This window comes from Copidosoma floridanum, unplaced genomic scaffold (genome assembly GCF_036245765.1).
Source record: "Copidosoma floridanum isolate Cflo_tuat_1 unplaced genomic scaffold, Cflo_Japanese_pri ptg000012l, whole genome shotgun sequence".
NCBI lineage: Eukaryota > Metazoa > Arthropoda > Insecta > Hymenoptera > Encyrtidae > Copidosoma > Copidosoma floridanum.
The window spans coordinates 1857841-1882832 of record NW_028321889.1 but is presented as its reverse complement, the minus strand read 5'-3'; the positions used below and the strand labels follow the sequence as shown (position 1 = coordinate 1882832).

The 24992-nt window shown below is 30.2% G+C and overlaps 1 protein-coding gene across 10 annotated transcripts in view; it reads left to right on the top strand.

The window, feature by feature from the left end:
* The window catches only part of LOC106645527 (uncharacterized), a 207548-nt gene that overhangs the window by 110547 nt on the left and 72009 nt on the right, over window positions 1-24992 (top strand). The window contains exons 7-9 of one of the 10 annotated variants that reach the window (XM_089590548.1): window positions 14307-14488; window positions 14668-14834; window positions 20836-20962. The exons of 8 other annotated variants lie outside the window; for them this stretch is intronic. In XM_089590548.1, the coding sequence (XP_089446674.1) occupies window positions 14307-14488; window positions 14668-14834; window positions 20836-20947 (461 nt within the window). In that variant the 3' untranslated portion in view covers window positions 20948-20962. Of the gene's footprint in view, window positions 1-14306; window positions 14489-14667; window positions 14835-17545; window positions 17586-20835; window positions 20963-24992 lie in introns of those variants that run through there. One more of the 10 variants, XM_089590551.1, reaches the window with a different exon arrangement.

The window sequence follows — 24992 nt, the reverse complement described above, 5'->3', positions numbered from 1 at the left end:
GCCAGTCGCCCGCCACGGCCGTTTCCGCGACTACTCCACATTTTTCGTTTACATTATATCAATACTACTTATCAACTTTTTTTATACCAGTAGACAATGTTACGTACACAACGAGACAAAGCTGAAAAAAAAATAATAATAATTTTTAAAAAATGCGAGGTAAACGTAACGGTATACAATTATTATTGTTATTTTTTTAATTAAGAAAAAAAAAAAACGATCGCGTCTGTATTAGATGGTAAGAACGTAACGTAGATTCAAAGTCGCGCTACAATTATCATGTGTAAATTTATTAATATAAAATAACAAAAAAAAAAAAAAAAAAAAAAAAAATTATGTACACCTAGGACACGGAGTCTCGCTTATTTTAAGCCGTAAATAATGCGGTAGGGTCAATTTATGGACCGAGACCATAGTTGATTAATATTATTCTCGATTTTTGCGATTTATTATTAATCCATAATCCATAAGAGTACAATATAGTAGCTATATTTAACACTGATAGTCATTTTTTGTAACGTATTTATTTACAAAGGACGGAAAAATAATTTTGGAAGGAAGTGATTAATTTTTTGACACTTTGTCATAACTTGTGAACTGAAAATCTGTTTCCAATAATGAAAAATCGAAATTGTTTTTCCGCGTCATAATACAAATCATATAACATTACTAATTACGCCTGTACAGACGGTGTAGAATCTAGGAGTAAAGTAAATTGAGCACGACGTGGTCTCGGTCTTAAAAACAAGCATTGCGCTTCGATGTAGTGCAAAATTATAAATAAAAATAAAAATTACAAAAAGATTTAAAAAAAATAATGTACTGCACATTAAATAATTGAATAAAATTAAAAAAATAAAATAAAAAAAACTGAAAAAAATTATTAAAATAAAACGATATCGCGTGGACGATTATTATCAACGTAGATATAGGGTACGAGAATATTAGAAAGAAATAAAAATTTTTTAAGAATAAAAAAATTTTGACCGGAATATTCATCTTAGACGCAAAACGTGAGTTATTGTACTCAGTTCAATGGCTTTGATAGAAATGTAAGGTATGCTCTGAAGCACTTGATATAATGTGGACTAGAGTAAATCATTGTCAGTGATGTATTTTCGCGGAAAAAATATATTCGCGTTAGGATCAGATTGAAAAAGGTAGACACGAGAGACAAAATGACGATAAGGCTTTATTTAGATATAAAAAGAATCATTTATAAGTACTGAAATCATCGTTAATATTATAAGAAATCATAAAATAATTTATCAATAGTAAAATGATATGTTTAAAGAAAATAAAAACAGATAAATCGTTTAGATATATTTATGAAATAGCTATTTAATAAAAGCAAGTAAATAATAGAGCCTGAAAAGTCCTTTATACATCGATGATGACTTCTACTATAAAAAAAAATGATTTGAAATCCCAAAAAGTCATAATATACAGCATGTACAAGCGCAACTGAACAAAAAAATAAATATACAAATAGTAATAATAATAATAATTATAATAATAAAAACAAAATAAGTGATGAAAGTCCTTTTATTTCTTAGTTAAAAGCCGAGTATTTTTTAAGTCGATGAAGCCAATGGTCGTTATCGGACGTACGGAGATTACTAGATTTTAGGGAAAAACAACGTAGGCTTAAGGTAATTAGTTAATCTAATCGAATGAAGAGTACGTCTTTTAAAAAATAAAAGGAAAGTGTTTAGTACGATTAAAAAAAAAAAGTAAATAATTGACGAGCGTGCCTCCGCAAATATACTAGATGGGCACAAATACAAGGACTACGGCATGAAAGAGAGAGAGAGAGAGAGAGAGAGAGCACTCAAATTTATACTTAAAAATACAAAGAACGTATCATCAGAGTCTGTCTCATTCGTACTTTTCCGCCCTTAGCTCTTCCATTTTTTGATATATATATATTTTTTTCTTAACTACAGTTTATGCATAGTTTGACAATAGTTGGAAAATAAAATATAATGCTGCTGCTCAGTGCTGTGCCAATTATTTATAAACCACTTTGTACGATTAAATATTTTGATTATTTTGAGTGTTCTTTCCAAACATGATGGAATTGATTTTTTATGGCGATCAGAATATTAGAGTGCCGAGGTATGGTTGAGAAGTGAGATTTTATGTATAATTTTATTTTTTTAACAATAATTGATTTTATATTCGAAGAAATATCGTCGTAGGTACCGTAAAGTTAATTGTGTTTCAAATTTTTAATTAATCACTGACGTGCTTTAATATCTGTAGGTATATATAATTATAATTTTGGGCTTAATTTGATACGTGTCTAACTGTCAGGTCATCCACTTTATGGGTCAATTTAGTGATTCTACTTTGAGATCATTGGCTTATTGGTTTTGTGTAGTCCCCTTTTACCAATCGTTACACTCTTACTTGGCAAGAGTATAAGACAGTAAATTATAAAAATGTATAACTATAAGAAATACGTGAAAGTTCATCATTTAAACAATTACGTGCCTTTGAAATCTTGTGCGCAAGGTAACAAAGAAAAAATCTAAAAGATAAGTGACCTATTTGAAAAACAACTAAATCTTAAAAAAAACAAAAAAAAAAAAACAAGATTTTAATAAAAGTAAAATAAAGATTGATATGTTTGATGAAAATTAATTTTAATATTGTACTGGGAGTAAGTAGAAAAATATAAATTAAAACATTCAACGAGTATGCCATAATTGGATTCATCTTTACTTTATTGATTTTATTTTTAAAGTATTCAGAGCATATAAAGGAAAAATATTTTTTAAAATCACAGACACAATGTGAATAAAAATTTTTACGAAAATTAAATTTACTAGATAAATTAAAAATTTTTAATGAAAAATTTTCTTCAACTTTGAAATAAAATTTCATGTAATTATTATGTGTAATTTAGATACGTAAGCAGATTTATTTGAATAGTTTAAGGTTCATTTATTTTTATAACTCTTTTGTAAGCCACGGATTCATTGAATGATACATGTCAAATAACATAGTTTTTTTTTTATTGGCTATCCGAGGGAACAGATGAAAATTAATAAAAATACACGTTGTACAGGAATATAACTAAACATTTAAATTAAAATGTAAAACGAAATTGTATAATGGAATGGTTTAAAAAAAAGTACTTTAAATTTTAAGCTTACTCTACTATGTTGCAATAAAATGCGATTTTGGTTTTGGTTTCCATGCGTTGTCTCAATTTTTTATTTTAATTATTATCGTAATAATTTTTATTCACTTTAAACTCTAAATTATAAGCAAAACGAACTACTGAAAGCTTTGATTACATAGGATCGTATAAAAAATCATTTTTGTCTTAATTAGATAATAAGGCTTGCAATGTGATTAAAAAAAAATTATTATTTTTCAAAGTATAAATAAAACTTTTTTTGTAAAAATTCTTACAGTTTAACATCGTGGTTTTCAACCGTCTTTTAAGTACTAATTCGTGATATTTAGAAATTAAATTTTTAAATCTATCAACATTAGGCTTCTGTGAACATAAAAATTATTATTTGTGATAAAAAAAAAAAGAACGAATAAATAAATAAACATATTCTGGTATGTCTACAATTTTCAAGCATGCTATCTAGGTAATATCGTTGGAAAAATTAAATGTAATTGAGTGAATTTTACATTAAAAGCTAACAATTGCCAGGGGGATCCTTGTCTTGTTTATAAATAAATACAATCTTCGAAATTCCATTATTTCAGATCGTCATTAAGTAGTTGGTAGTTTGGTGAATAACATAAAATTTTTGCAAAACTGTTACAGTATTTAGCCGAGTTTTAAAAAATTTGATTAATCTTATTTTATAAAAATACTAAGTAAGCGCACATCAAATTTTAATATTGACTACATATCATGTTATGATTCAACTGGCATCGTCAGTTAAGTATATATTAACTTAGTAACTATACTAAATAAATTATGTACAAAATAAAAACGAGATATCGCTATGGTTTTGAAATCAATAATCTATGGAAATCTTAAAATTTTTTCTTCGTTAAATATTGAAATAAAATCATTTGCGTTGCCTGGTGGTCACTCTTCGATTTAGAATCTTATAAATTAAATGAAAAAAAATTATCAATTGTGATTTCGTTTCAAAAATAGTTGCATCGTGCCTTTAAAAAGCTTGTAATACATCCAAATTAAAGGTTGGGGTGATATTGTTGTACCCATTTCTATTATAAATTTATACAATTTTTAGAGATTAATTAAAATTCCGAAAAATATTGTAAGATAATAGTCATTGAGCATAGCACAGAACAATAAGATAAATAAATCGTATAATTCATAAATTGAATTTTATAAATATGAAAAATGAAATGGGTATGATAAAGTACCCCATAAAATTTAAATGACAAAAAAAGTTTTGTGACGTTTGAATGAATATAATATACGTTTGTAAGCGAAAGAGCCTTGTGTTAAGTGCCTTGAAGTACGACTTAGATTTTAGGCTAGGAAAAATCAAGAAGAGGCGCTGGGTGTATGTCCAGTTGTTGAAACAGATATTCTGCGCTGTTATTTTGATTACTTTACGCTACTGAGATTCTTTTGAAAAGTACTAGGAACGTTTTTATGACTATGCTTGTTTTTGAAATAACAAATTTTATTCGGTATCTTGTTCTTACGACCTGATATGACGAAGTACATGTTACAAAAGAGTGCAATAAAAAAAAAACATGATTTAAACTTTGTTACCGTCCCTCGTTTGTTAATTTTTCGGACTCATTACAGCTATTTCATCAAAGGGATGGTTTTATTAAAGATGAAATAAGTCATTTGCATTGTACGTTATAATTACAAGATAAAATTTCTTAAATAATAACTAAATTTTTTTGTACGTAAAAACTCATGCGTAGTCCTGTACTTTCCAAGTTTCCAGTAAAACTTTTCTAGACCAGTGATATTTGTTATTAGAAGCTTATTTATTTACGCATCGAAGAGTTAATGTCATTGATTCGTCATACTGCCAATGTAAATATCATCGACATTTTTAACGTCTGCTTTATACGAACGTCGTTTTTATAATTACTTTCATGACTCAAGTTATTAATATTGCGCAATTAAATCTAGATTATTTTTCTTTTATTTCTGTAATTTTGTCATACTCACAATACATCATGTAGGTCGTTTTACTGATATTTTTGTAAGAATATCCATCGATTCTATGCTCGCATTTTTGTCTGTTTTATTATGTATCAAAAATACTTTACGACGTAAAAGTAAGATTTATAAATGCATTGAAACTTCTTTTTGAGTATAAACTATAATTATGATTGTAAAAGTCTTAATATTGGCAAAAAAAAAAATTGCAAGTTGACTCTACTCCCGCTCAGCGCCTCAAAAAAAATTTCAATAAAAGCTTTTTAAAAAATTTATTTGTAATCGTAAAAATGATTCTTTTTGCCATGTATTTACCAACAAACGATTACTTTGTGTCTCCATTGAAAATTACGCTAAACAGAAAAAAAATTTGTGATCTTTCTAGAAACTTTTGCTTGTATAATATTTTGTATGAGCACAGGATATATGGAGCACTTTGTGTCTCTTTACAAGTTGATGTTAATGTCGTACTTTATGTCCGTTTTTCAAATCATATTTGTTATTTTTTTTAACTATATTACTTTTTTCCACGGATTGATTGGTCAATACGTCTTTTTTATTGACATAATCAATATTTTTTTTACAAGTGGTACAATATGATTTTGTTTTTTTTCGTTTGAAATGTGTTTCCAATGTTGATAAACATTCCAAAGTACTCACTTGTTTAGTTATCTTTGTCAATTTGTTTAAATGCTATTGTATTGAATTGAAAAGCAAAATAAAGTCTAGAAAGACAAACCATGAAGAGAAAATTTGCTTTTACCCATCCTTTTTTGATGAAATTATTAATGATTTTTTTGTAGTTTAATGACAGTTAACGCTTCATGTAAATCTTTTTACTAATATTTTTATATTTTTTGTAGGTGCTCTTGCTACGTATTTGATCCAACCAACAAAAGATGAATACAGCCATTTAAACTCTTATATCCAAGGCATATTTGAATCTCTAAAACAAACTTGTGTGATAATAAAAACATACTAAAGTACACATACCGTTTTGTTCTTATTAATAAACATATCGTCTAAATGGTTATAACACTATTCATAAATTTCCACTAACAGTTTTACGGTTTTTGTTCCAGGTATCAAGATCAATGGAAGTATGAAAACCCACCACTAATAACTTTTTTACATATCCCTTTACTCTTCCACGGTAATAGTTAATATAGATTTTTAAAAATTGTGAAGTTTAAAAAACTTTGAAGGTATTTTCGTAAGGCAATATTGTGTGCATTGGCTTTCTGCTAGACTGAATGCTAGACTGAAATTTACATGTTTGAGGCATGCTGCGAATCGCAGAAGTTTCCAGAAAGGATTTGTCACTCTTACGGCATAAAACTTAACATCCTAGCGTTATTCCAAAGGTTTACACATTTGTAATGTTTTTTTTTTTTTTTTTTTTTTTTTTTTTACCAACATAAAATTCGTCTTAATCAAATTATTAGTTTTCTTTTCACGTTTATGAGTAAAACTAACTTGTGAGTACGAAATTCTGTTGATACTTGTAATAGAAAAATTAAAATAATGTGTATGTAAAAAAAAAACAACAACAAATCTATTCAGTAGATAAAGAAAAAAGCAAGAGCGACAAGTCCTGGCGAATTCATCGAGCCATTTAACTGTCATTTTTCATCAGTACGCATAATAATACACACACACACACGTACACACTAGCAAAACATCCGTAGAGCTCGGTGCAACCGAAAATCGCCAACATCAGTTTCCAAGCGTCTCTTGACTAATAAAAGTATTTCGCGACGCTCTGTTTGAACGGTTTCAGGTATCTTCGTCAGACTCAACTCGTCCACCGAGTCGAATTCGAGTGAACAGCATCACCACCACCACCACCACCATCACCGGCATCGACACCACCGTCGGGCCTCGTCGAGGAGCCACTCGTCCTCGGACATACCTGCCCCTCTGGCACCTCAACGCCGAGCTCGCATGAACTGCCAATCGCGTCGTAGTCCCGGAAACAATAATAACAACAACAACAACAGCAACAGCAGTAGCAGCAACAACAATGCCCGTGTCGTTGGGTTGGATCGTCGGCACAATTGTGGGCGCTGCGGCAAGAGCTACAAAAACGCGTACATATTGAAACGCCACCTGCTCTACGAATGCCCCCTTTTGGGAAAAGCCCCCTCCTTCAGTTGCCCCTTTTGCTCCTTTAGCTCAAAGTACGAGAGGAACTTGAAGGCCCACATTAATCATCGCCACGCGACTATGATGAATGCGGATGGGCATTAGGTGTGAGTCGATCCTGAGGATCTGGTGCGGGTGGCAGGTATAGTTTAGAAATCGGTGCTCGTTGTAGGTGACATTGTGGGATGGATTGTTTTTCCAGTTGACGATTCATATGGTTGATGTGGTTAGGTCGAGGCTACAGTATCGTTTATAGGTGTTCCTGATAAATTTTAATTTTTAGGAAATAATCCAAGAAGGTAAACAGAGTGCCAAAGAAATAGAATCCGCAATAATTTATTTTGCTGATTTACAATAACTCAACAAGTTCTAAAAAAAAAAAAAATCATTAACTTTCGTTTATCGTTATATTTTATCACTGTTAATATTGAAATGGCTAGTTTATCAAGATAAAACAATCATACGGTCATCAACGAATGAAAATGTGCCATGTTTAACTTTTTATTTTATTTTTACAAAAAATGTAAAAAAATAAAGTTTAAAACTTGCTATAATACTGTTTTTTCATAGTTCTAATTTAATAGGTTTTTTTTTTCTTTTAATATAACGTGTATAATAGGTATTTTCCACACTGAAAACAATGCAAAAAATATTTTCACACATTACTACCAAAAATCTTGTACGTAATTTGTGCGAGACTGATCTGATAACTCGGTAGCTTGTGCCATGGCATCACACCTCTTCCGAGAAATCGTTTTTTTTCATCCTTGTTACATGAATATTATTATTTTACAATTATTTTTCAACAATGAATAATAGTTCTAACGTAATCTATCCCTTTATTAGTAATTCATGTGATAAAAAATGTTAAAGTTTTATGTATGATAACTTAACTCAGATCATCACTTTTTTAAATATAATGAATCAAAAGAGTACATCTAGATACTATGACAATATATAGTTACGTGTGCGTGACGAAAAAAAAAAATGTATTCAATATACTCAAAGATTAGATAATGATATCCGAAGTTCCACGCGTGTACAGAAAGATATGGTATGAGATTAATTTACAATCAAAATAAATGCTGACAAATTTTCAAACATAAAAATTTAAGGATTTCCATAACGAAAAAAGAAAAATAATTGTTGGTTATTTTGTTCAAGGAATAATTTTTAACTCATTTTTGCTTACGAATAGATTTAAATCAAACAATTATACGTTTACTCTTGTTTCCTATGAATCTTCATAAGTAGAGAAAATACCAAACTGCCGCTTAAAGAGTAGTGCACAGTAAAGTGGCGAACTTGTTGCTGAAACAAGACAGACAAACTAGTCGTAGGCCTTTTATTATAAAGTTCTTATCACTAACTACTTATTTTGTAAAAAGAAGTTATGGAAATGAAAAATCAAATGTGTAGTATTTTAGATTATCAGTAATACCATTCAATATATTGCCTTAATAAGCAACTTTACTTCAATACATTTTCGAATCATAAATTAATTTTCATAAAAGTACAACGTACCTTTTAAGCTATACATTTTTTGGGTCTCTTTAAAGAATCATGACATACTATTCTTTATCTAGTCAGCTTTCAAAAATTTCTTTAACTAAAACTGCCCACCTGAAAAAAACCTAGTCGAAATCAAAAAAAAAATATCTGTTTTGAATTGCGTTTTCTTTAGCAATTCCAACGAAACAGCTGTGACGATCGTACATTTTTTAATGCTCACACCCTTGTATCTCTTTTAAATGATCTAACCTATGTATAAATGTTATTAAATTGAGGTATTAACCTATAAATGTTACTAAAATAATTAATATTTTTTCGGTTTCTTTGACATTGCGTCATAAGATTATTTAGTAACTTTCAACTCCGTGTCACTTGAAACTATCAAGTATCACCTTTTTACAATAAATAGCTCATTGAATATATTATCCTAAATAAAAGTAAAACAGTAATTGATAGATATTATTTTATCTTTGCTAGTCTAGTCTTGCTGTACCTATACTCTAGTTAATTTTCGAATCATCATATGACGTAGCTGTTCGAAAAAAAATTATTAGTTGTTTAGAAAAAAATACTTCCTATCTAACTACATTATTACTTTATTAGCTTATAGAGTATGAAAAAAAATTGTATTTACATACATATATATATATGTATAAAAAACTACACATCACTAATTGGTAGCTAAACTATCGATTCAAATTCAAAATATGTCATGAAGTTTTAAGAACATTTTCTCTAAGCTGACAATTGAATTAATTCTGTTTAAACATTTCGTGTATAATTTCGATGCTTTGCTTAACTCTATAATTGCATTCGTACCCCCAAACAAAGGGTAGATAAAGTCTTCCAGTTTCCAAAGAAAGCTAAACCATCTACCTAAACAGAAATTTTACGCGGATGAAAAGTGCTATATTAAGCCAAAAATAAGTGAATAAAAAGCCAAAACTTGTGCCGAAAAAAAAAAAAACAATAATACGATTGTGATCAAAATAATTTTTTGAGAATAAATTAAATAGTTTATTTTCCCGTGGATTTGAAAGTATGTAGTGTGAAGACTGAACCATGAAAAACACGCTAACTGTGATTAACTTTTGCAGAATTAGACGGGCCTTGATTTTTTTTTAAATATTTTGAGCATTTACTGCTTATGTTTTGCGCTGTAAATTACGTAAATTGTAATTTAAAAAATTATTCTTGTGCATCATGTATTGAATCCAAAAAACACATCTCATACGTGAAAGCTGTAATAGATTAAATAATATGATTTGTAACTGGTATTTTTTGAAAAAAAAAAAAAAAAATTATACCAGATAGAAGAAAAAAAATCTTAGCCTTTAAGAACAGGATAATAATTAGTGTGTAAGTAATGTCAGAAATTTGTAAAGCATGAATAACACGAGTGCTAGTTTTCAGGTTTTAGTATGTTGCAAGCGCAAGTTAGGTGTACTATAGCTCTTAAATGTGGCGAAAAAAAAATTATGGATTTATGGTATTGGAAGGAGGGATTACATGTCAAGTTTTAAATGGGAGTTTTGTGCGATACCCACATACATATAATTAATTTATAATATAATAAAAAAGAGATATCCCACAATATTTACGATTTTTCATGTAACAATGGTGGTAATTGTTGTCTTAGAGAAATTAAAATTTTAATCAATAAAGAAATTCATTTAGTTATTCAAAATACAATTGACAAAACTATTGTTTTATTATTACATGAAATAAATTTAATAAAATATTTATTATTTATTATTTCATTAATAATTTTTCATTTCTCATTCATGTCAATTTTTGTTTTAGTACGTCACATTTGAAAGGTTTTGATCATCGATATTGTATTTTTATTTTTATCATTATTATTATTATTGCTATTATTATTATTTATTTTTATTTTTATTTATTTATTTTTTTTTTCAGAAAAAAATTAACTGAAAAATGAAGTCCCCTTTTAGTAATTTGCTTTATTTTTTTCAGATCCACGACCATCTCGCTATATTTCTGGTATAATTCTATTTACGATTGAAGGATGAATTGAACTATTCAAGTCGGAGCCAATCAACACGCAAAAAAAATATTATTGTAATACTCATACAAAAAGTTGTAATGTTATAATCAAACAGTCTGTTTTACAGTAACATGAATATTTCCTCACATTTAAAAAAAGTACATCCAACACAAAGTTAGAACACTAGCTTTTTCGCATAGAAACAATCTTTTAAACTATCAAAATATGCTAGCACGTTAATATATATGAAACATTTATGCTACAAACGGTTTTTCCATCAATTTCTACTTACCATCTTCAGGAGATGGGCTTCAAACGTCAATGGTCCCTCGCAACGATCTCAACAAACGCTGGGCCTGCCCGGAGTGTGGAAGAAGGTACAAATGGCGTGAATCACTCCTAAAGCATCGTAGAGTAGAGTGCAAAAAAGAACCGTCCTTTTGCTGCGACATCTGCGGCTATCGGTTCATGCACAAACACCATCTCCGCAAACATCGCTCTTCTCAGCATCAAGAAGTCTTCGGACCACCTCTAACTTCAAATATTTACGGCTATCCTTAGGGGATTTTTTTTAGTATCAATACGTGTGCTTGCTTACCATTGAAAATATATGATTTGGTGACTGTACATGCTGTATATAAATGTGTTAGTGACTTCTCAAAATAATTAGAGTGTAGACTACTAAGTTTGTTCAACATCCAGTTTATAAGAGTTTTAAAATAATTCAATTTTTATCAAAAAAAAAAAATATATATACGTATATTCTATAAATTCAATGCAGTATCTGTACGACAACAATATGAATATTACTTACTGTTAATAAAATACTGTTTATCAACAGAGTTTTATGAAACATAAATCAAAGCGTATACTTTTATTAGTTTTATTGTAATCATGTAAACGTATTTTCGTCAAATTATTTTTTTAGTTTATTTCCTTTTTTTCTCCGATTTCCTCCAATATTATAATTTTACTTCACCAAGTTGAATCATAAAATGAAAATAAATATATTAATCATTAATAGGTATTAAATGATGTTAATAATATACGGTTTATTTTCACAAATTTTTTTTTCTCTGAAATAAATTAAAATGTAGTTATAATAATTTATTTAAAATGAGGAAAAACTCATTTTAAAATTATTTTAGATGAATCTTCACTAGTACACAACTTTTTTTATGATAGTACTGTTACTAAAAAAATTTTTACTATTTTATAACTAATTAGTGTATCAATTTTAGGTACATGTGGAGTAAGATGCGACTAAGTCAGCATTACAAGAAAAAATTACTTCTTTTACGTGAACTGGATCATGAAGACATATGTGTACAGATCAATTAACTTGACAGAAAATACGTTAAATTCTTATGATCCTCCGTTTTTGTTTAACAAATAAATAAATTTTCGATCTGTTTTTTATATTATTCACCCTGAAACAATTTATTATCAATGTTTCATGTAGTGTATTTTTACTGTTACTGTAGTTACAAATTTTCCGTAGTTTCTACATGTTGTACGACATAGCATTCAATAATTGCATTACTGTCGTGCTGTGTTTTTGTCACAAATTTTATTCCCTTTTTTACAATCTGCCTGTCAGCAAATCATCGTCGTTTGAGTCAAGTTAAAGTATTTTATAAATGATTACAGATGTTCTGAAAAATCTAAAGAGTACGTAGGCTGGATACTTAACGATAGAATGTGCATGTAATGGAAAACAAAAACGTAAATATGTGAAGTTCTACGATTTTGTCGTATTTTACGTACACAGCTTACAATTTGTAATAAAATTTCTCAGCACATCATCAAAAACAAAAAAAAAAACAAAAAAAACAAAAAAAAATTTATTTTTTTTAGCTGTTACATTTAATGGTGAATAATTTATTTTGAAATACTGTCGCACGTATAAAAAATTATCTTTTGTAGACTACGAAGATGAAACAGCTCAACGGCATGATCAGGGTTTGTTTCGTTGCGACAAGTGCAACAAATCGTACTCGTGGCGGACTTCATTGCTACGACACTTGCGCGAGGAGTGTAAAGAATGTAAGGTACCACCGCGTTTCATTTGCCAACTGTGCGGTCGACGTTTCAAGCGAGCTTACCATTTGCACAGGCATCATCGCAGCAAGCGGTCCTGCGATTTTGCTAATTAAGCGAGAATCGTTTGTTACGACTATTAGCAGAAACTCTTCCTAAACGCCTTTCTATAACTTAATTTATGTGTGTAACACTGTGATAAAGTGCATTAAACAAAATAATAAGTTATTTTATTTCCAAGATCTAGCGCTCTTTAAGGATCCCCCCTGGATGATTTTAAATATTTTTTATTAAATAATTCTAAATTAATTAAACATAACACATCGATAATTTATAATTTTTGAATTTATGTTCAATAATTAAAAAAAAAAAAAAATTTTTTTTCATTATTAAGCTACCTTTTATTTATATTATTAATTCCATTATCTTATTATTTAATATTTATGTACTACTACTTCATAAATTAACTAATAAATAATACTAAAAAATACATACCATCATGTGTTTTGTGTGGTATTTTTAATGTTTATACATACATTTTTTCATACTGTAATGACCATCTAAGTAACTATTGCAGTTCCATAGGTAATAATAAGATGGTGTGTGATGTAATAAAAAACTGTACGGTGGTGGTAAAAACTTGAATATTTTACTCTGACCTCACAAATATTCTTTTTTTTTTTACACCCATTGCACTTCAAATCTATATAATTATGTCTATGAATATTATATTTTGTGCTGATACATTATTTAAATAATGAGTTGACGATAAAGTGTATCTAGCTGTACAAGCATGATAGATGAATATAATACGTGTGCACAGCCAATTTTTTATTAATGAAACATAAAATTATCACACGTAGATAAATTAGATCAGTAGATTTTACAAAATTAAAAAAAAGCCTGGTGTCCTGATGAAACAACTAAATTATAAAAATAGCAGTTTTCCTACGAGTTTGAAAAGTCTTTGTTTGCGAACCGAGAGGTTTGCGGCCCGAGCCGAAGGCGAGAGACGTAACGAGGTTCGTAAAGGAGACTTTTTGAACGAGTATCGGAAAACTGCTTTTTCGCCCGAGGAAGTACCAGCCTCCAAAAACCACCCGTGGGCGGAAAAAAATATTTTTTACACGCAAGCATCACAATCGCTCTAAAGATTATTTTTGCGAAAAAAAATTGCAAAGTAACATCGCACTATTTTACCAAATCTACTAAATGTACGTAGCACATCTTCCTGTAATTATTTAGACTCTCATCTTTGTCAAGCTAATACTAAAAGTACTTGGCTTAGTGCAACTGAAAATTTTGTACGCAAAAAAAAAAAAAAAAAAAAAAATGGCCAAAACAAAAAACCAATGAGAATTGGGACACGTAAGGGCCAAAAAAACAAACGGCAACAAACAACATTACCCATATTACCCTCAATTACATGTACATTCAATCAGCAATCATCTTCTTGTTTGTTTTGATCAGGACAATCGATGAGCGTCGCGACAAACATGTCTAAAAAGTGGCTTAACCGCGGATCTGCTGCTACAGGCAGTAGCACCACCACCACCACCACCGGGAACTTGAGCGGCGAGGTATACCCATGTCCGCGTTGCAACGAAAAGACTTACAACTGGCTGAACTCGCTTCAGCGCCATTTGCGCGAGGTATTGATTTAAAAAATTTTTTTTATTTACTTAGCTTGCGCAACACATCAAGTGATTGTTTTTATAAGTAAATACAAATGGATATCTCTCCAATTAATTATCTTTCAGATTCTGCAGTATGAAATATTTTAACGTAAGAACGAAATCCTATTAGACGGCAATATTTCTTTTTGTTCCAGGAGTGCAACAAATTGCCCCAATATGAGTGCACCCTCTGCCAGACAAGGATCAAACAGCGCAGCAGCTACAGGCGCCACATGCGCGACCAACACGACATTGACGTTCGCATCTATCGCTGTGGTTCGAAGTCGCTTCACAGCTTCAAGCAGGATTTCAAGGATTTAAAGTGAGTATAGAGGTTGGATTTCATCCAAAGCAGAGTGAGGCGGCCGTATATCGTATGTAAAATCCACTTTTCTTGTTGCTGCTGTCGTTTATCTTCGTGTCTAAGTAAAAAGTTGGGGACTACTTCAATCGAAGAAATCCTTATTATTACGAATTTCCCATCTTTTTGCTCAAGCAATAAGATATTTAGGACTTATATTTTTAGTACATGTCTGTTTGCATTAACTAGCAATTTCATTTGCGATGGATACATAAGTGGTTAATAATTTAAACTACGTTGCAATAATAACGTAATACTTAATTTTTATTGAATTCATAATACTATATAATATTATTTTGACAAGTAATAGATTTTACTGAATCATAAATAGTTGATGTAAGGTATTTAAATACATTTGTTTTTTTTTTTTTTTTTTTTTAATCATTAATCAAGTATTTATATCGATTTGCGTTCAAATGAATATAATATCAAAGCCCTATAACAATAGAGAAAAATGAAATAGTACAGTATAGTGCAGTATAGTATTTATTTTCCATGTATACAGATTTACAATCTTTTTACATTTGGATTTCCTTACTCGGCATACCATGCGTCAACATTTTCGTTATCAATTTCAAGATTTTTCCTGTAACAATACCCTTAATCTTATTACGTTTTTTACATAAACGTTTTCCATAAGGTCATTTTACATCTTCTTATGCTCTTATCTCATTTTAAAGTAGTTCTGTTTTTAATTCTCTTCATTTTTTCATGAAAAAAAAAAAAGAAAAAAAATTTGGTCACCTATAATTCTTGATTTGAGCATTTTTTTGCAAATACATTTCTGCTCTATCTCTTGTTTCTATCTCCAAATTCTTTTTACAGGCTTTCTTTCTTCAAATGTAAGCCTGACGATTCTTGTTTATTCTCAATGCCAGTTTGACAAATTTTCTTGATCCTTACTAGTAAAACAGTAAAAAATAATAATCCTTCTACGTACTACTTTTTAAAATAAATTTTATAATATTATCACTGAATAATTTTCTAGCAGTGATGAAAAACTAAATTTGCATACGGTACGCGTGTAATGCAAAAAGAGAGAATTTCTCAAATATTTATATTTAGTGAGATTTTATTTATAAGGTAGTTTAATTTTAATTTCAAATGAGTATACCTCGTTTTTCTTAACGAGGAGTTTTTTTTAAACAAATACTTCATAATCCTCAAAAATGAGTATTTTTCAAAGTCTAAAAGAAGATATACGACGAATTTGATGATTAACGCTTAAATCGTTACGTTTATCACTTTTTTATCGTTGTACAACATAAGAAGAACACCTAGATTTATTATTATTATACGAAGATGTTGAAAAAGCAACGTTTTATTGATGCATAATTGATTTTATTATACGTTTTGTTTATGTGATTATAAGTGTGTTATTTAGCAACTTGTCGAAAAATTTTTAAAGTGGGTTATCTGCATTAAGTTTAAAATCCTTCTATCGAAAAAATGAAGAAAAAAATAGGTGGAGTACAAACTCAAGATTGTCATGAAAAATCTTTACACTTTAGATAAACTTAGTTTTCCCATTTTAACTTGATTTCACGTGCACTTTTAAAGTAAAAAACACAAGAATCAATAAACAAAGAATCTTTTATTATAATAGTTTTCGATGATTATGTGCGATTGGATTTTTTAAAATATGTTTTTATTGGGCAGCGAAAAATGTTCAAGTGATCTGTTTCCAAACTAATTGTGATGTATAAAGTTATATTTGTAATGTAATTGTAATAATTAGGCCTTACTTGATAAAATTATCTCTAGTGTAGCATATCTATCAGCTTCTGCAACATTAGATAAATGAAGTTTACTTTTATGTTCAGCGTATTTTGAAAATAATTGAAGTTCTTGATTTTTAATTATTTGATTATCATTTATCTTTTACATCATGTACAGATTTATGAGTAAATTATTTTTAATAAAGAAATATTTGTAAACACTCACCATTTTTACCTTCATTCCATCCCCTGAAGATATATCGAGTCAACAGTTTGAAGAACTCAACATTGAAGAGTTCATCATTGAAGATACTAAAATCATGAAGATTTCTCATCAGTTGGCGTTGTGTTTGAAAAAAATATGTCATGTGCATCAATTTTTTTGTCCTTACGATTTTTCCACAGTACTTTTATTTCGCTGACAAAAATTAAAAAATAATAACGATTTTCAAGACATTTCATTACATAAATTAATTTATTTTTTAGACGGTGATAATATATAATTGTACCATACAAATTCAACGTACGAAGATTATATCAAGATGATACAATGGAAAAATTTCTCAAGAAACTATGTGGGAGAATACGTCTACAACTGAAGATATACACCGAAAAAAATAATTAATCAAATTTTAAATCATTTTGAATCACTTGTGTACGTGATATTTGTCGATTTTCATAAAACATTTCACAAAAAAAATCATCAATAAATTAATTGTTTGAAAATTACATTTTTGACCACGTATGAATATTTCTATTTCGACGTCCACTCTTTACAATCTACAAGCGAAGATCGTCACATCATGACTCCTCACGCAAAAAAAAAAAAAAAAAAAAAACTATAATCGTCCAAACCAATGCAACTGCAAAATCCTCCCGTAGACAACCGAAATCGCTCGCCAATGCAAGCTTCGACTAACGCTGGGCTCGTTCTTCTTTTTCGTCTTTTTGTAGGCTACTCCCTCATGGAGCACTTTGACGGCCGGTCGGACGTGGACCTCAAATGTCCGGACTGCGGAAAAAGCTACCAACAGAAGAGCAGCCTCGTACGACACCAGAAGTCCAGGTGCGGCACCGTCAAGCCCTACGTCTGCGAGAGGTGCTTGCGTTACGTCACCGACCAGCTGAGCAACCTCGAGCGTCACCTCAAGTCCTGCAAGAAGAGGACCCTGGAAGAGAGACAGTATCAGCAATTCGTCAACTCGAAGAGTTTGATCTCGCACTCGTCTGATTCACATCGCCATCGATCGGCTGAGCGATTGTCGCGAGAACACCTGCATCAGGTTGTCCACGAAAGTTATCGAAGAACTTCACTTTCGACAACATCCGAAGAACCTGAAGATTTTTCTCTTCACGACGTAGCGAAGTGAATGGCCTTTTTTGAGGCTTTTTTGCCCTTCCGCTTTTTCGTCTATGAATAGAGCGGATGCGCGTAAAAAAAGTACTTTCAAAAGGCTAGTGTTTTAAACGTATATTAAATTTTTTTTTTTTTTTTTTTGTACTTTATTCTTTAAGTTCATGCGTTATAATAAGTTTATACATTAGGTACTCATGAAAGGCTTGCAATTAAATTGTTGCAAATAAAGGGCTAAAAATAGTGCGCAAGGTTTAAATGGTAGTGTTTTACGTTCGTACCAGATTTTCGTCATCAGATGCGTGAATGTTTGACTTAGTAAAAAAAAAAAAAAAAAATGACTAACTAAATTTTAATGTTCAAAACGTATTCTCTTACAGACGAATATTTTTTTACTTTTCGAGATAAATTTGTCAAATTTTATTCTTAAACATGTTTGAACTTGATTGTTGATTGGTGTATAGACTGGGAAAAAAATGGTACTCGAGAAAATACAGTTATTTGCAAATCAAGTTACGATTGTCGAAGGTGACGAAAGTGTGAGATACGAAGGTTAATGACGAATTTTTACAAATGATGAATTCTAGACTTAACATCCAATTTATGGTAGTTCATGTCAAAAGTAATTTTTTGACAAAAATGTTTTATTGATAATATTGTAAATTTGCATGTTTTAACACTTTTTGAGCTTTGAATTCAAAGTTACCTATTTTTTTTATTGAATTTTTCTAGGGTTACTTCAAATACTATACAAAAAATTTTATTGAAAATACATTGCATGTTATTTTAAAGATATTTTTATCCTTAAATTTATTATTTTTATCTTTTTTGTAAGTAGGTATTTATGTATCGATACATTTGTTTTCAACTTGTTGCACCTTAAATTTGGTGCACTAGTATACAAGTTTAAGTACATCGTAAAAGGTCATGAATGGTGACGAAATTATTTTCTTTTTTCCTACTTTGTATAACGTAACAGCAAAAATAGGTTACGTATTGGATTCTATATTTTTTTTTTCGCAGAAATTAGTTTTTTTTATACGATCTGTATTCCCCGAGACTTTTACTATTTTTACTGATTTAAAATATTAATTTTTGAATTCTTTTACAAACATTTGCATGCTTATGTTTGATAGAAATAATTACTGTAAAATGTGATAATATTTGTTAATAACAAAGTTTAGAGCAACTGAGGGTCCTGAGCAACCTTAAAAATCTTATTTAAGGTCGAAATTTACTCTTTAAAAAACTTACAAATTAAAAAGTAGTCGAGAAATTGTTAAATTTGGAAAAATTTAATACACAGCGAATATTTTTTGGAAAAATAAAAAAATACCTAAAAAGCTAAACAAATACATACACTCACACACACATAACTATAAATATTTATTTGTTAACTTTAGATATATTAAATTCATTAGTTACTGATTAGCAACTTCTAATGTAGTAAAATTTATTGTAAAGTATTCTTGTTCTCATTGAATTACTACACGTATATGTTATGAGCTGTGAATCATTAAATAGTTAATTGAGCTTTACTCTGTATGATTTAATTAGCTCATGTAATAATTAATTAGTGTGCAAAAAATGATGTAAATTTTCTTAATTGTTAGTGTTGTGTACGTATAAGGTAAACGTAATGTTTTGCGATGTGTTTAAATGTGACGGCAAACCATGATTCTTATGATAACTATTATTTTCATCGTCGTTATTGCTAAGATTATTGTCATTGCTCTTATTATGTTGTATAAGTACTTTTTACAAGTTTTATTTTACGTGTCTTAGACTTACTACTTACTGTAAGTGTTCTTAATGTTTTTTTACAAATTCATAATTTAAACTATTGACTTCTACATTTAAATAGATTAATGTTGAATTCAATAATTTTTTACAAACTTCAAGAAACACTATGTTAACGGTTTTATCAGTCTTGTCGATCAGTTTCAATTGTCAATTGTTTGTAGTGTCGTATCATGCCATTACAATATTATATTTCTTACGTTAATGGCTTAGTCTACCAGTGCCTTTAAATTGATGTAACCATTATTTCACGAATTTAAATGTGATCTATCAAATCTTAATCGGTAACAGGATAATCTTTAGTGGTTATGAAAAGTTTTTGACTGTTTGTTGTATTTTAATGGTATGACAACATAAGACTGAAATAGATATTACAAGTTTCAATTCCGTGACCCTAAAAGCAAATCGACGTGTATATACCCTTAGATAGCTAATAAAACTTGTTATTGAAAATTGACTTACGCTTTGTTATTTCAAGATCGAATGGAAGATATACCATGATTATTTTTTCAACGTATTCTAAACAACTTTTGAAGATAATAAATATACGGCAGACTCGTGGGCAATAACTCATAAATACAGATTCATCACTGAAGACATAATACTTGATCAAGATAAAAATCAGACATCGAAACGAAGAATTTGAAATTTAATGTGATTTTTTAAAATAGTAGATAATAAAAAAAAGGATATTTCCAAGAACAGACGACCCATAAAGGGTCTAATTTGGGCTTCAGATACGTATTAAGTGATGAAAAACAGTACATGCCACATTATTCTTTTGTAATTAATTAACTAATTAATTAATTTTTTTTTTTTTGGTCCTGTGTATTCTTGCAGACTGTTTCAAAATTATTATTTTTTTTTTTTACGTGCTGACTGTAAGATATATGAAGCAAAAATGATTGTAAGTTAACGTGATTCTAACAAATATTGAATAGTCTTAAATCAGGCATATTGTAAATTTAATTTATAGCGTGAAAAAAAAGCATTTACAAGTGAATTATAAAATAGTATAAAAAAGACTTAAATTTGTAATTTTTTCTTGGTAACATTACGATTAATGATGTATTTTTCTTTCTGTTCACAGAAATCAGCAATTATTTTTGAGAAAAGAAGTAATTTTTGGTGATGACTTAACATCCAGGAGCTATCAAGCCAGCACGGCTTCAGGCCACCTCGCTCATATTTTTGAGCACTAAATTGAACCAAATAATCCATCACCCTAGGATTCTACCTGTCAGTATTAATGTATAATACAACATAAGGGAGAGCACCTACATTCAAGTAGTTCAAAACCATATAATCCCATACTCTGAGAGTTACATCAGGTTTTGTGTGATGATGAAAATGCCAAAGTATTATTAGTACCAGGATGATTGATCTAAAGACCTGCAATTTGAGCTAAAAACATGTTTTTATAGTACCTAGACATAGTAGTACTTTTTGATTCACAAAATTTTTAGTAAAAAATCGTCAAGAGCCCTTTTACTCCCTTCCCTGCATACCTAACTAGACTTTTTTGTAGGGCGTTATTATTATTATTATTATTATTATTTTTATTATTATTATTATTATTTGGATTATTGTTATCACAATCAATTAATTTATCACTTTCTACTGTTGGACTTTTTTCAAGCTTTTTTTGATTTTTATGCATTTTTGGTCTCTCCTTAACAAAAAACTATACCAAAGCTCTTCACCAAACAAGATACTTTTTTTTGAAGCTTGGCTGAATAGTTGTATAAGTAATTAATTATACTGTGTATTTGTTATCGTTTATGAAAATTATATTGTATGCTACGACTTCTATCATTGTTTCATTTTAATCAATAAAACTGTGAAATGTACAGCTTATGTACGTTTTATAAAGTGCACAAGTGAATGTTAATTAATATTATAATTATTTTATAATAAATTTTTGTTATAAAATTAAAATTATTTTGCATGTGTTACTTTTTTAAATCTTTTCTTTGTAGGTGGTGTTAATTTTTCTGCAAACATAAATAAAAATTAAAGAAGGTGATCCGTCAATACGCATGAAAAGTCAAAAAATCACGCATGTTTGGAATGACATGAAAGGAAATTAATAGAAAAATTATAAAAACAGTTTTTTGCAAGATCGATGTATTTTGTAACATAATTTTAGGCTTACAGTTAGAAGAAATATGATGGTGTTTATGTAACACACGTGATAAAGTTGATAAAAAAAGATGAATATATTCTGTCTGTTGAAAATTTAAGTATTAAAAAGAAAGTTGTAAGCGCAGTCGAGGTGTTGTTCCACATTTTGCTAAATATGTTGTAGAAGAAATATGTATCTAGAATAATATTTCTCCCTCTTAATCAGTACTCTTTCAGACGTTCACTATCCAATAACATTGATTTGTACGTGTAATAAGTTCAATTTTTTTACCTATGAAAAAAAAAAGAAAAAAAAATCTAAAATAACCCTTAGGTTTTACTTAAAACTATTAATTTTGAATTTCAGATTACTACAAACGATTGGGTCACCACGTGTGTCCGGATTGCAAGAGAGAATACCGCTGGCTTCAATCATTGATTCGTCACAGAACTCACGAGTGTGGTGGAAAGACACCACAGCATATGTGCAGCTGGTGCCCCCAACGATTCCGACACCACTGGCAGCTCAAAAAGCACCTAACTACGACGCATTTGCACATATATTTTAACAATAGAAAATGAATCCATTGAATTTGTCTCGTTTGTGCAGAAATTTGAGAACAAATTATCATTCGTAGCTGTATTACAAACCGAAACTATCATTTTTCACATTTGTAGAAGCGAAAAAATAAATAAATAAAAAAAATAAAAAAAATGAAACAAATACACCATTTCATTTGTGTGAATTTTCAGTGGGATCTTTACGTGAAATCGCTTGATCACGCTATCGGTAAACAAGTATCTGTTTCTTCAAAATATCATCCACACGTTGACTCGGCCCGCTTAACCAATCACAAAGCACACATTATGTTCGTCTAACTCTCTTTGTCAAATAAAAATGATAAGAATAAATGAACAAGTAATAAAAAAAAAAAAATAAATAAACAAATAAAAGTTTCAGCTAAGCGAAACAAAAAAACCTCCGCCTGTTGCAGAGCTGCCATACGATCCGCTTTACCTAGGCCAATTGGATCCGATGCTGATGTACAGTGTATCGCAAACGGCGCACGGCACTTACATGTGCAATACCTGTTGTAAAGAGTACACTTGGAAGAAGTCGCTGCTGCGCCATTTGCGCGAAGCCGAGTGCGGAAAGAACTTCAAGTACAGCTGTCAGCTGTGCAACAAGCAGTACCTACAAGCGACGCGATGTTCTCAATCAGCATATGGCGTCGGCTCACTCGCGAGTTGATGGAAATGTCTGTTAATCGACAATTGGTGGTGTGATTTTTTTTTTTTTTTTTCAATTGAAACCAACGGTGAAGAGGTGGACTTTTCTGAGCTCAAGTCCCCATTTGTATTATAATATCAAATGTATACATTTTGTACTCTTTCAAATTTCGTTGTACCTGGTGTCTCTGTACAAGTCGAACATTGATTTACACGACTAATCACTTGATTTGTGATGAGTAACAAGCTCAGACAAATTTTAGTTATCATCAGGTCGATGAAAATCCAAAAATGCAATCAAATCTGTTACCAGTGACTCGATGTCATGTATATAAATATATAATAAAGGTTTTGCTATTATTACGAAAAACAAGTGTGAAAGTTGCCAAAGCTGCTTTCATTCCTACTTAACTCGTTTACGATTCCTCTAAATTGTAAGTTACAAATCGATGGAAAATAAATAGTAGCACTGACGCAACGTTTTTCCATTTGTTTCAGGTAAAGTCGGATATTGCAGTTTCACTTGCCTGAAGTGCATGTACTGTGACAAGAAATACGTGTCGCGCAGTGCTCTCGACAGGCACATTAAAAAACGATGCTACTCTAATCCACTGTTGATCAGCAAAATTTGTGGAAAAAAGTTGGGCAGCCACGTTAACTGGCGGCAGCACCAAAAAACCTGCCATTTATCCATTTACAAAAGATGAAGACATTTTTTGGCTTGATGCCTTGTGTAGTACGCGTGTAATGAAATGAATAAAGAAACCATCTAAAACCTCAACGTGATAACAAAATTTTTTGGATCAATGCATATTAAACAAAATTTCAGTGTTTTTACATTTTTTTAAAAGCTTTTTAAAAAATAAGAAAAAAAGCAGCTTTTTTTTAAGTCACAATTAACAACTACAGCGCGCTGAAAAGGATTCGTTCTAAAAAAAGCATAAAATCCTTGCTGTTGCAGGTTACCACGAATCGTTGATAGCGACGGAAGACAACCGCAAGTACGTCTGCGTTTGCGGCCGCAAGTACAAGTGGAAAGAGTCTTTCCGTTTGCATCAACGTGTGGAGTGCGGACAGCCTAGACGTCACGTTTGCCTGTGCGGCAAGAAATTTAAGCACAAGCACCATTTGACGAATCACATGTCGTCCGTTCACAAAATGACCATGTTTTAATGTATTTAATCCAACTGAATAACAAAGTTTTATAGGCGACGGCTTATTACATAGAGTGTATTGTGTTTGTTTACTAGTTTTCATTCTCTGAGTGTAGAATTTTATAGTTCTTATCATTAATAAATCAATATAAACAATTAATACTCTGCAATTTACGCTTTCGTATGTTATTATATCTATTTCGTTTCTTTTTTAACCAATGGATGATTTTCAAGACACGAAACACTTTGAGCTTTATAAATATATGTAACATATACTTTTTTTCCCCATTCGTTGTCGTCCAAATTGATAAAACAGCGCGGAAATTTTTACTTTCAGCGCAGAAAATGTATCCTTGCAAAAGTTGCGGAAAAGCGTACTCTAGAAAATCCACGACTTACACGCACGAGCGGATTTGCGGGGGAGAGCGGAGGTTCGCTTGCAACCGGTGCGGCAACACCTTCAAGCTCAAGCATCACTTGATGAAGCATTTACTCTCGACCAGATATTGCCAGCAAAGGAGTTACGCAACAAACTACGAGTTTCCTATTTAGTTGAGCGCAAATCGGCCGTTTTATCACATCATAAACGTATTTTTGTTGTCATCAATTCACACTCCCATCGTTAAAACTGTAGTTTAGAAGATGCTCTTTAATAAATCGACATAACGAAACAAAACGTTATTTTTCAAGTTAATCACGAAAAAAACCCTCCGAGAAATTTTCTAATGTAAAATTTCAA